Source organism: Acanthopagrus latus, chromosome 12 (genome assembly GCF_904848185.1).
Source record: "Acanthopagrus latus isolate v.2019 chromosome 12, fAcaLat1.1, whole genome shotgun sequence".
Classification (NCBI taxonomy): domain Eukaryota; kingdom Metazoa; phylum Chordata; class Actinopteri; order Spariformes; family Sparidae; genus Acanthopagrus; species Acanthopagrus latus.
This window is the reverse complement of record NC_051050.1, coordinates 19,766,935-19,780,325: the sequence shown is the minus strand read 5'-3', so window position 1 is coordinate 19,780,325 and position 13,391 is coordinate 19,766,935. Positions and strand designations below refer to the sequence as shown.

General features: G+C 42.7%; 1 protein-coding gene across 4 annotated transcripts in view; it reads left to right on the top strand.

The window, feature by feature from the left end:
- Window positions 1–13,391, top strand: part of arhgap24 (Rho GTPase activating protein 24) — a 72,312-nt gene that overhangs the window by 11,614 nt on the left and 47,307 nt on the right. For all 4 annotated transcript variants that reach the window (XM_037116964.1, XM_037116966.1, XM_037116967.1 and 1 more), the window contains one exon: window positions 2,244–2,462. In XM_037116964.1, the coding sequence (XP_036972859.1) occupies window positions 2,244–2,462 (219 nt within the window). The remainder of the gene's footprint in view (window positions 1–2,243; window positions 2,463–13,391) is intronic.

Below are 13,391 nucleotides of genomic sequence, written 5' to 3'. Positions count from 1 at the left end.
GAACATAAAAAAAGAATAAAATGAGTAACCCTCTAAAGGTCGCAATTCATCACCCAGCTCCCGCACCGGCCGAGGAACCACTAACTTTTGTACTAATCTTACCCCATTCATCTGTTAATTTATAGATTGAGCCGTGATTATGCCTTCTGTCCCTGCGCGGCTATTTATTACATCTGGACTAGACCGCAGTGTAATGTAAATTTTAAGTAGTGTTTCTGCTCTCAGCCACCTCCGAGCTGCCCGTGTTCAGAAAGCCCTGAGTTATTTACCATTTCGATTCGTGGCGGCGCAGGCCAGTCCCAGCAGTGCTGTTAACTAGGCCCTGTGTAGGAGGCATGAAATTGTAAAGGGGCTGCGGCACCAGACTGGCAACACAGCAGGTGACTCCATCAACAGATGGGTGTATCCAGCCTCCACTGTGATATATTCTCTGTGTGTGTTCATGTGTGTACTTACAGATTGTTGAAGCTAAGAGAGGAAAAGTGTGGAGCTGGCAGCAGGGGTAACTGTCAGGGAGGTTATTCTCTCCAATATTAGTGTTAAATGATCCCACAGAATGGAAATTTTCCCTCGAATGAACTCAGATGATATCTTTCACTGCTGTTGAAGCGAGAGCACTGCCCACTTTTTTCCCACATAGCCGCGAAAGTGGAGCAAAGATGGAGTAGAGATGGACAGAGGATATAAATTATGGCCTCCACTGTGCAAAACAAGTGAAAAAAAAAAGCTATTTTCTGAGAGGAATCCGGAGCAGCGAGCGTGTTTGTGCCTGCACAAGCACACAGGATACTTGAACTGTGTGGTTTTAGAATCACCACAGCAGCCCTGCGTGCTGCACTTGCTCCACTGCTGCATGGAACACTGCTGGGCTGCATCTGGTCCTCATCTGGACCCGTGGGCTGTGTTTGGACCTCCACCAAGGCAAGCTCAACCAGAGCCACTGATAACATGGCGACGCTCAAAAAGCTGACAGCAGCAGTAGTAGCATATGTCACAGAATGATGACAAAATATTGCGCTTCTGGGAACAGTAAGCGTTGGGTGAGTTATTGCATGTGTGGTGTTTGGGAGAGCAAGCGTTTGTCACATTTGATCAGATGTGGTCTTCTTGAATAATGAGGGCTCTGTTGTATCAAAACTTCAAAACAGTTTTCAAAAGTTGAGGGTTCACAGAGACGGAGACAGAGAGAGAGAGACGAAATGTGACAGAAAAAGACTGTCAGGTCAACATATGTAGGTGGGTGACACAAGAAATGGATGGAAGAGATTAGAGGTCTGGCCTGGCTGAGGTCTTATTGTGTGTTTTATGAATTCTGCCTCCCACACTTCTCCTTCTGCCATTTTCTTCTTCTTGCAGCACTCAACTCTCTCTGCCTTAAATTCCTCGTCTCCAAACCACAAAAAAACCTAAAAGAATGGTATCTGGTACCACACACGTACCATACAAGGTGTAATTTGTTCAGGTTTTGAGAAAGGATGCACATTTTGACAGACCTGAAAATGGCTCAGACAAGAATTGGTTTCCATTAAATGAAACTAATGAATAGTTTTAATGAACATGACTGACTGCTGCCACATGTGTGTTGGACTCTGAATGCTGACTGTAATCATTACACTCTCCTCATTATGCCAGCACATTCCTCCACGGTTGAATTCTGGAGTCACTGGAGGTCTTTATAATTTCAGTATTAAGTACCCATGACCCGAATGCAAAACACCCAGGCAGGCAGGTAGAAAAACCAAAAGCGAGCATTTAAAAGTAAGTAATCCAAAGAACAAAACTGGCAGAGACAGAAGACAGAGAAAACAATCAGAGGCCAATCAGAGAACTGATGACAAATAGCAAAACTAAATAAAGTACAAACCAATGAAGTACTAAGAGCACAGGCAGGAACATAGACAGAACTCAAGGAGAGAAACAGGACCGGAGAACAGATAGAGAAAACAGAGGATATGCAGATGACCTGAGAAAGGAAATATACACAGCTGATTAACTGACAGAACACAGGTGTACACAGAAAAAGGGCAGGAAAAAGACAAAAGCAGGAAGGGGAAAGTAAAACACCACACACAAGTAATCTACAAAATAAAACAGGAAACAACTTCACCGATACTGAATTTGAGAGGAGATTATTCATGAACTGGTTTACCTCTGACCTAATCTTTATCTATTTCTTACTCTGAACTTGCAGCTGTCATTTTCAAATCCAAACAGACTGAACGTGTTTTTGCCTCTTTTTGCAGACTCGAGTCGCTGTAATGGACGACCAGTGTGTGTCCCACAGCAGCCCCCAGCGCGGCGGAGGTCCGGCCAGCACAGAGATCCAGGGACGGCCGAGCGTCGTCAGGTGCGGGTGGCTCCGGAAACAAGGGGGCTTTGTCAAGACTTGGCACAGTCGCTGGTTTGTTCTGCGAGGGGATCAGCTCCAGTATTACAAGGACGAGGAGGAGACCAAAGCCCTGGTAAGACTGTGGACACGCTGAAATCTCAGAAAATAACAACGGCATCACTCACAATAGATTTCAGACTCCAATCAGTTGGATCACTTTTTGGCTCAGCAGACTTGAGGAGGTTGATCTTGAGCAGCTGGTCAGATCAGAGGTGAATGCTGCAGGTAGAAATATTTTGGATTTATTTGGATCCTGTGCTCTGCGCCAGCCAATGCACCAGTTACTGGTCAGGTGAATTGATTTGGATCAAGTCGCTTGGTTGTTGGCGCGCAGAGACACAAGAGTTGAGTCACATGTGGACACGCGGTTCTTCGTGAAGTCCAGCAGCAGATAAGAAAGAATGTTTTTTAAGAATAGCTGCAATAAAGAATTAATATCATTTCAACCAAGTGATCCTCACACAACTCGGGACATGAGGCATGAGTTTATTAATGTGACAAGATAACCTGTGTGAACCATCAATCAAAACTCTGCAGAAGGTCCAGGCAACCACACTTGCTTTTATATTTATGTATCCATTATGGACCTTTGAGCTCCTCACCAAGAAACTGTTCTTATTATTAACAATAAAGAGCTTGAAGGATTCATAAATCTTACTCAAATTGCTTGCCAAAGCCCAGAATGCACAGTGGTTAATCATCAAGTGGTCGGCAGCGTCCCACTTTCCCGACTTACTTCTATAAATGTAAAATGACTCTGCTGTACTTTTGCAAAAACAAAAGAGCCATTCGTCCTCAAGCTACAACTTTCCGTAATTATGTTATTTTCTGCAATATTTCTAAATAGTTCCCCCGGGTTTTAAAAATGCACGAGCAAATGTTAGAAAGTTTGAGAAAATGCAGTTGTCAAACACTCAAAGTGCAGAAACACCTGGGCTCCACACAGCAGACGCACCTCACAGCCAAATGAGATATAAAGACGTGACTCTGATTCAAATCACTCAGGCTGTTTTGACTGTCTGACTACATGTCAGAGACAACAGTTTTCACGGCAGCAGACACACGGAGCTGTCCTGAAGAAAGAGGAGACAATGAGCGATGCGGACAATAAGGCCGTCTCTAACGTTACCGTCACCGGGCAGCCGCTCGCACTGAGCATGTGTCCGCGGACAAAGAAGCCAGACGTCTGACTCTCATCGTGCAGAAAAATCACACACGTGTGGAGATGTGGAAGAAGAAGGGATAAATAATGAATTCTTCCTGTTTAGTTGGCCGGTGCACGTTTTTTTTTTTTTTTTTAATTTAAAACAAGCTTCCTTCAGATCAGCTGAACCGATAAGAGCATCTGTTGTCATTGATTCACCTCTGTTTGAGGGCTGCTCAGGGATCAGTGTGCTGAGAGTCGGAGCGGACGACTGAATACAGATCACGTGTGATATTAAAGGGGTGGTTTGGATATCTTGGGAAATGTGCTTATTTGCTTTCTTGCTGAGAGTGAGATGTGAATGTCGATACCACTTTCATTTCACTGTCAGTTAATTACTAGCTTACCGTAGCAGAAAGACTGGATGCAAGGGGAGCAGCTAGCAGGTACGGCTCTGTCCAAACTGCCTACCAGCACATTTATATGGGCGTTATCTTCAATCAGAACCAGGCTAGCTGTTTCGCCCTGGTTCATGTTCTTTATGCTCGGTCAGTATCCAGACTCACACGATGTCTGCATGGTTAGGGCGTTTAGATGGGTCATGCACGGGACCAGGGTTTGCAGCTACAGTTTGGCCTCGTGTGATTTGTTATTTGATTTGTTAAGTCACCACAAATTACTCATGTCAGGAAGTTAAGGTACGTCAATTATGCATCTTGCGACATACGTTGTGTAACATCCCCTGCATCACTTGCGTAACTGAGCATAGTTTCTTTAACCCAAAGCACAATGTCTTCCTAAACCACAACTGTTTCACAACTTTAATCACAGGCCAGAAATCATTATATGTCATCAAATGTATCATTTTGAGAGTCTTACTTGACATTGCATATTAATGTGTCACGCGTCTGTGTCTTACTAGAGGGCAGAGGCCTTCAAGTGCAAAACTGATGCAAGAGGGATTAATGAAGCATCATGTTTTAAAGCGTAAAAGCGCACCATGTAGTCTTGGGGGAAAAAGAAGGGCAAGATCTTCATCCTGTTGTTTTTATGCCTAAACAAACTAAATTTAAATCTGATTTACTTTGTTTACATGTGATGGACCCTGCCACCTTTCTACCTGAAATCAGTGTTCTGGGGACCCTATTTTCCTTGTTAATTCAGTAAAAGGAAAAATAAATAGTTCTGTGTCAGAATTATTACCTCATCAATATTGTGAATATTAAAATCTGGAGTTTAAAATGTCTTCTCCAAATCTACGTAGTGCCCCTTTAAAAACAAACGACTAAGCTGTCACATCTGAGGAGTTGGGAGTGAGAACGTGTTGCCTTCACTCATCATTAACTGCTAACTATTCAGTTATTTCTTGTCTCACTCTTTCAGCAGACAGCTGCTCTCACACTGGAACGTCTGTTCCTCTCTGCACAGCATCACACACACAAAGGACTGCAACTTTTTCTAATGTCTTTTCCACCAAAACAATATCCCTCTTTTTCCAGAGGAAACTTGAACACTCGAGCACAATAGAAAAATCTCCATTCTGCTCATCTACCCACACTCATTTGTCTGGCTGATTTCCCAGCGAGCTCGGCTCAGCCAAACCCAAGCCACATCAGCAGCAGCAGCAGCAGAAGTCTCTGAAGGTTAAAGCTCCAGACCTGAAGGTGGGCCAGCAGCCAGACACAGGGAGGGCAGATATTCTTCACCGCTATTTCTGGGTAGCTTTGGTCCTTAAGCATGAGTGTGGTCTCAATTTAGATCTTGGTGCTGTGGATATCCTGAGGGAATGATGCTAATTGTGTGGAGCGGCTCTTCATGATGGTTTACACAAAATGAAAGAGATCATTTGTTTCTCATTTCCATCCACCCAGACATGTAACTCATTAATGCCCCCAACAACTTCAGACATCTTTTCTTTCCTGCTTTAGAAAACAAAGCCAGCATCATTTTCAGACACTTCAAGAGAAAGGGAAATGTCAATAAATCTAGGTCAGGCACAGAGCAGTGCGTTCAAAGTCTTTAAATCTCTGTGACCTCCAAAGTGGAGCGGCACAAATGCAACAACCCAAACATGACACAGTACCCGGCAGAAGACAAGATAACTAGTTTCCAGCGTCCTGAAACAAACAACACAAGTAGGGCAGAGAGGAGACAGAAGTTGTTCTTATCGTCTATAACTGATGTTCAAGATCAGGGCAGGTACACGAGCACACTGACGCACACAAGCTACGCGCATGTCTTTATTTTCAGCTGGAGTAAAAGAAAAATAATAATCTCCTCGGCCTGACACGTGAACCACATAACGCAGAGGTGCGAAGCCATATTTAGATCAGCTATTAATTAATCCTCTGACGTGTTTTGAAGTCTCCATTTGTTACCTGTCACATTTGCCTAATTGCTGCCTCCTCGGTGGAAGCAGGAACATCTGGCCCGCTCTGTTGCCCATGGAAACAGACGCCCGACAGAGCTTGGACCGATCCGACGTGTACAGACACACGTTCAAATACAGAGGCTGCGTCAGAAGATCTTAACTTAGACAATGTTTAATGCACTATATTTGCTTTACCCAACAATTTTATGGGCAGTATTTATATGATGAAAATCAGAGTGATAAAAGCATCACCTTATAAGTTTTCCCAAGTTTTAGTGTTCATAGATTTTTGCTTTTGAACTTAACAATGTCATACTTTGCATTTGTTCAAATTTGTGTAATACAGCGCTATACCAGTCTGTGATTTCTGCCTCTCATATTACAACTAACATATTAAAGGTCTTTTATGAAGCCAGCGTGCCAAAAGTGCAGTTCCTCTAATGGCCACCTCACAGCGAGCCAGCTGCCACAAGACTCCAGGTTAAAATGCCTAACTTTACAGCAGAAATAAACATGTTTACAGCCCGGTACGAAAACAGTTTTGGTGTCCATTGCAAATATCACCTTTCCTTAGAACAAGGCTTAAAATTATGCATGATTAAGGGAATAGACAGTTTTAGTTACAGCTAGTAACCTCAGCTGATAGGAACATTTGATTTGGTTGCAGTTGTCAATTACATGGTAACATCCAGACATTTTGTGTGTTTGTATGTGCAGTACATACTTTACATAGCAAACATACTGACCTGAAATGGTCCTAAGAGTTAACAATACAAGCACTCAATGACTTGAGATAAATGAGATGAGATTTTGTTTTCATGTGCTGCTGCTCGGAGGAATTCCGATGTCTGCAGGCAACGTAATTAGAAAGACCGTATTGTGATTATCCGTGCAGGGGACCATGTTGTGTCCCATGCAGCCGGGCCGAGCCTCTCCGAGCAACGCCTGGAATCTGAAGAATGGGAGTCAGATGGAGGTGAAGGGTCGTCGCGAAGCATGCGTAGGGTTACGGCACGTGTGGGCTCGGCGACAACATGCCAGCTGCCTGCCCTCACTCGTCCACGGAGATGTAACACACACACAAGCATGCATGTACTTGCTCGCATTCTCTCACACGCGCGCTCGGATTTCATCCATCTGAGACGTAAACAAAGGCAGCGTTCATCCAGTGGGTGAAATGGTATGATTATTGTAATTCAAACCACTTGGCATCCTATCTGTGCCCCAGTGAAGTAAATTAGGTAACATTATGAATGAATAAGGGGACTGTGAGTGAATGCATCAGAGCAATTTTATTTTATTATAATGTATTAAGACATGGAAGGCATATTAAAGTTTAATTAGGATATTAGGATTCCAAGCCACAACAAGCCTTACAAGTTAGTCACTTAATATTCATATCGCGAGGGGGCCGCGTCTGAACTCAGACAGAGGGATCTGAAGGAAAAGTAGCTGCCTTTAATGAGAAATTGCATTAAATCAATAATGCAACAGGGCGATAAGGCACTGGAAATCCTTTGTTTTCCCTGCTTGAGCTGGAAAAGCGCTTGACCTTGGCATTTAGCGGGAGTAAATAAAATGCCACTGCAGCTCTGCGATTATTCATTCGGCAAGAGTGTGTCGCCTTCTCTGCTGTTTCTGATGAAACATTGACACTGTACCGTCTGCGTGACCTTCACTGCTACCCTAACTTTGCAGTCACTTTCGACATCAACAGACAGAGGCTATAGTTACTCTCGTGAGTTTTGCATTACCGCCAGATCGTAACAGAGCGTTTGTAAAAAGCTCCAGAGTTTTGCGTCACTGAACGCACGCCTGACGTCATCTTGCGGTTACAAACACAGACTTTGTGTGGGCATGCCTGGGTGCCACTTCGTGTGTGAGTGACACACTTAAAAGCCACAAAGTGCAGCCTGTCTTTATTTTTGACATAATTGCCTCTGTTAGACGATAACAATCAGACACTCTTTAAGAAGGCTCGATACATTAGGAGCAGGGAAGAATGAATCTTTAATGGAAGACAGTTCTGTCTGTCAGTATTTAAATACAGAGTGCACCCTCTGACTCCTCTGTGGTGACTGCGTGACTAATAAGCTCTGTATTGATGGACAGAAAAGTCAATTAACTCTGACTGGACCTGCAACAGGTTCCTGCAAGCTCGGGTATTACAGTCTCCGTCTCCAGTACCTGAGGTGCTAACAGGGTAGCTGCTAAGATGATTATTTCAGGTATGTGCAGGTGTAGCAGTGTTTCGACATGAGGGAGAGCATATTTTCCTCACCAGAAGAGAGTGTGCAGCTGGTGCAGGAGCCGGAGTGTTGAACCACATCAAAATTCCTCACACACAACGTGAGTTTCAGTCGGTGTCCCTGGGCGAAAGGGGCGAGTCTGACTTTAAAGTTCCCATGAAGTCAAAATGGATGTTTGACTGGTTCTATCACAGTCTGTCTGTCTCGATCTATATCGCACCAATAGGCCACTGTCAGGGCCAAGCAATGGCACAAAGTTCTTTTGTAGGTATGGTCGATGACTCATCCTGCACTCAGGGTGTATGCTCATTTTTTCATCCATGGATGCATGAGAAACATGCTGTTTGTCCGAGCAACAGGATCACTGTACATAAAAACAATTACACACCGGGCCGTCCACAGTCTCCAATAAGGATGACGTAAATTACAGCACCCATGTAGTTATTTAAAGTGACAGTACAGGTCTTTTGATGTGGGGCTGCATGAGGTACTGAACTCTAGTCTGTGTTACCTGAAGTGGGTGACGTCAGCTCCTCCCACTGTGTGGTGAAGCAGTGTGTAGCATGGAAGCAGAGCACTGTACTGCTAAACGGCACCGACAGCGAGACGTATTTAAGACACTCAAAATATGACCCAGCTAAAATAAAGAAAATATAAATCAGTTAAAGTGCACTTTACATTTCACTGTGCAACAGATCAGCTGTCCGGGTCGGACTGTCAGCACCAATAATGTTTAATTATAAGCCTACACTTGCTGGGTAGGTAGGTAATATGACATCATATAATAATACCAAAATACACTGGAGTGGGACTTTAAAGAAGTGGGTAATAAACAACGTATTACCCATTTCTAATTGACAACATTGACACAAAGTACTCTACAAAATGACTGCAGCAGATTCCTGGGATTTTGTTGCATCCGTGTTTTTTATGCGCATAAACGGTGGCAGTGTGGAAAGTGCATTTTTATTAAAACTATAAATATCAAAAATTGCAAAATGGTATCGCTCTGTTAACTCTACACAGAGACCAACACTCTGGTCCACAACAGGTTGTCTTTACAAAGAATGATGATGTCGTGTGTCTTGTTGTTATTCTTGCTCCACAGAGGAGGAACTCTTCATACACATACGTATTTCTGGATACTTGGTCAGCACTTTTGATTACTGTGTTCTTCCTCATTGCTAGCTGAAAACATCGCCTGAATGTCATTTCTTTAGATATAACCAAACTAAATGTCATCATATTATCACATGCTGTGTATCAAGGTTTCAGTCCGGGCTTCCCTCCCGCCCCCACTTATCTTCAAGTCGCAGGGCTGATAATCATCTAAGCCTCCTCTGCAGTCTGCAGTCACACTCTACTCATCTGTTCTCTCTCTCTCTGGAGACACTGCCGTTTAACTTGTCGACCACATTATTCTGCGTGCCTGCTGCAGTTAAGGTGTCCACTGAGGTTTCACAGTATTTAATGCTTAAAACTATCAGCTGATCACACGGACAGGGACACGGTTTGTTTCCTGCTCTGTGTTTGGAGCAGCTGTGCTCGGGTTTTAAAGGTCGAACTACGCTGTAGCTGTAGAGTCCAGCTGGACTAGCTGCAAGCTCATTTGACTGGAAAATAGTGGACGAGCAGGAATATTCCTCCTGTGGTCGGGTGTTTGGACACTTTGCAAGCCAAAGTAGCGAGGCCTCCTGCAGGTGTGCTCTAGTTTTAAAGGTGCAGATATATTAGAGCTGGAAGTTCAGCTGAATAAGCTGTAAACAAGTTTCACAGGAACTACGAGAAACTCGGATCTTGAGTTCAGAGCATGTATAAAAGTACAGTTTCTATCATTTCCAGTACTTTATAGAAAGTGTGTCCACATGCTCAAGGATTGAAATCATAGTGTTTTAAATGTTAGTTTTTAATAAAACCATCTTATTGTGCTCTCTGTAGAAAGGCAGTGTTTTTATCCACATAAAAATGCTTTAGCTTGTACAACCATGAAAGTTTTCGCAACAAAGACTTTGCATAAATGTGTTTTTATCAACCTTTAAAGCAACGTATTTCACAAACTAGTCAGCACCTTAATATAAATATCAAATGTGCCGGAGAGTGTGAGATTTTCATAGTCCAGCCCTGTTTTCTGATCGTCTATCCGCTGATGAAGCCACTCACTGTCTTCTACAAATGCTTCACAAACATTTTAATCCCCTTGTTGTTAATTCATCTCTTATCCTCCTCTCCTGTTTAAATAACATCTAACTCCTCACATGATTCCCCCACGTTTAATCCACCAAGTCAATACAATATACAACTTTCTGTATCTCACAAACTAGTTAGCAACTTTAAAAACATTAATTCAAATGTCTGAAATGTCACCGTAAAACGGCACTTTTTTCTATAAAGGCCTGATTATTTGTATTTTAGCACTGTTCAACCACATCTAAAGGTAATTTCATTGTTGTTATACGTCTAAATATCCTTTAATTTAAACATTAAGGGGGCAAACAACAGTTTTAGCTCACTAAAAACTGTATTTTGATTACTGTATTTTTACAATATGTTTTTCAGTTATGTTATTTTCTGTTATTTTACAGTATACAGTGTGTTTGTTTTCTTTCCTTTCCTTTGTTACAGTGTTGGACACAGACTAGAACGACATCAGAAAAGTGCAGGATGTCTTGAGACTATATCGCCATCAGTGTGCAGTATGATAGCGTGCCCTTAAAATGACGCAGTACTTAAAGATAAATCCATAAAGCACATAAAGTACAAGGAGCGCTCTGATTTAATAAGGTTAAAGACATTATTTAAATACATCTTTAATAAGGTTAAATAAAAACACTGAGAGACAGTCTGTGCTGCAGAGGAGGAGCCTCATTGGACACGGTGCATACTTTTTAATGATACTTAACTTTTGTCAATGTACTGCTATAACATGCATGTTGTGTATTAACAGAACCATTAGTACAAGTGCATGTGTCTGTAGTAGAAACTACAACTTATTAGCATTCTCGACCCAAAACATTAAGGTTTTATGTTTCCACAGAGGACTTTGTACCCTTCAGTCTTCATCTTTTTCATTTTCATGAGTTTTCACAGTAATTGCTGTGGCATTTTATATTCCCTTTCCTTACATTTCATAAATGAGAAGCCTCCCACTGTTTGAAAAAGCAGCCTCTGTTCAGGCAGGAGATGTTCTATGAAACCTTATATATGGGAGCTCTTGGATGAAGATAAAAGGTCTCCGGCTGGCAGCAGCAGTGACACGTACTCCTGCAAGAAAAGTGACAGGACGCCGTGTGCGTTCCAGCTGCTTGCACAGAAGTCACTGTAGGTTTTTCTTGCTTCTTTTTTTTTTAAAGCCTTGTAGTTCTTGATGGATTTTGTACGTGCGTGTCAAAGAAACACGTCTTAAAACGCTCTTGTCCTTGTTGTCTGCTTCTCCAGCTCACTGTCCCAGATTTTGTTGCACATTACACAATTATGTGTGACAAAGTCTACTGTGTTTGTGGTTGTGTGATTTTCATAAAGTCAGCCTGTACTCAGATGATTATATCAGGTAATGAAGCAGCACTTCTTCTTCTCACTGTCTTTAACAAACACTTCACAAAGTTTTTTAATCCCCCCGTTTTTAATTTCAGTCTTCTCCTGTTTTATCACGTCTCACTTCTCTCATCATTCATCGACACTTAATCCACCGAGTAAATAAAACTTAATGGAGAAGTCCTCTGTTTTTTTCCTCCCCATTGCGTCTGACTGGCATATTAATATTTCAGTGAATGTGACGCCGCCGCAGCTGTGGATTTACTGTGGCTTTTTCGAACGAGGCTCAGCCACTCGGAGCTAAAGACCAGCGCTACCTGTTTCATAACTGCGCAATAATGATGACGTTTATTGGATTGATGGACTCAGTGGAGCGATCGGAGCAGAACGCCCGTTAGTAACTCTTTGCCCACTCGAACAGACAGGTCCTGTGGCAGGCACACAGGTAGGAACAGAGCGAGTTGCACTTTCGCACTTAGTCCACACAGGCCAAACGTATATATGTGTGCCGTCTCCAGGCCTCCCACTGAGTTCGACTTCCTGCGTCTGAGAGGTCACCAAAGCCAGAGAGCAGTAATTATTGGATAAAAGGACAACGGCTCAACCAGCCAAGATTTAATGAGCACTTAAATGACCTGTTACACCGATAACTTCTGCTTAATTGACTTCAATGTGAGCATTTATCTGCTAGCAATCAAATTCTGCCCCATGATGTATTGCCTCTGCGTTTTATCATCTTGTCACATGTCCTGTTTTCATCATTAATTAACAAACACATCTCTTGACTCAAACTTCACCACTTGAGTGATGATTTGCCAGCCTTGAACACATTTTGCTCACGCTAAAACTACACAATCTTTGTTCTTAAAGCAGCTATAATCAGTATTTTTATATCACTGATGGATCACATGGGTACTTACAAGGCAAAGTAGCCACAGGCTACGATGAACCCTCGAGAAATTATCGCGTGACTCTGATTTAGAACATTTCGTCAAGAAATCCTTCTTTTATGGCCTCAAACATGGCTGGAAATTATCCTGAGGTCTCCTTAAAATGATCCAGTGGTCTCACAGAGTCACAAACATAGAAAGTCCCTGGGCGCCCTCGTCAGAATTGCACAGCGGTGTGTCACTTACAAATGCTGAAACGCAGTCTTGAACAGTGGTCATTGGCTGCCAATATCGTCTATAGCCTGTGACGTGTGAATGTAAAAGAAGATCCCAAAACTTTGTCACAAGTCAACACAGGAAGTGGCCTTGTTGATTAGCTATGTTATCTAACTTTAATCTTTTTTATCCCTATCTTCTTTATCATGTCGATACACAATCTTTAATGGTATTAAACAACATGTAGACATCAACAATGAATAACTGATCATATGCCATGGTGCACAAACTGGTCTCACAGTGTCTTTCTGCCATTTTATTGCGAAAGCTTATCTGTTTAATGAAACATCCAAACCTGCAGGGAACACTGAGGCACACTCGCCCTAAATGTACTCAAAATAAACTTCACAGAGGTAAAAAGGTTCATTTTACGACCAAAAAGAAGGTCACATGTGGATTTAATTGCTGCAGCGTGCGCCGGCCGGTCGGACCGAACTTGTGTCGATGCCATTAAAGGAACAGACCCGGAGTCACACTCAGTATTCTGCTATTCGCCTGCAGTCTGAGAAAAAAAAAAAGTTTGATTGCATGCGGAGCGCAG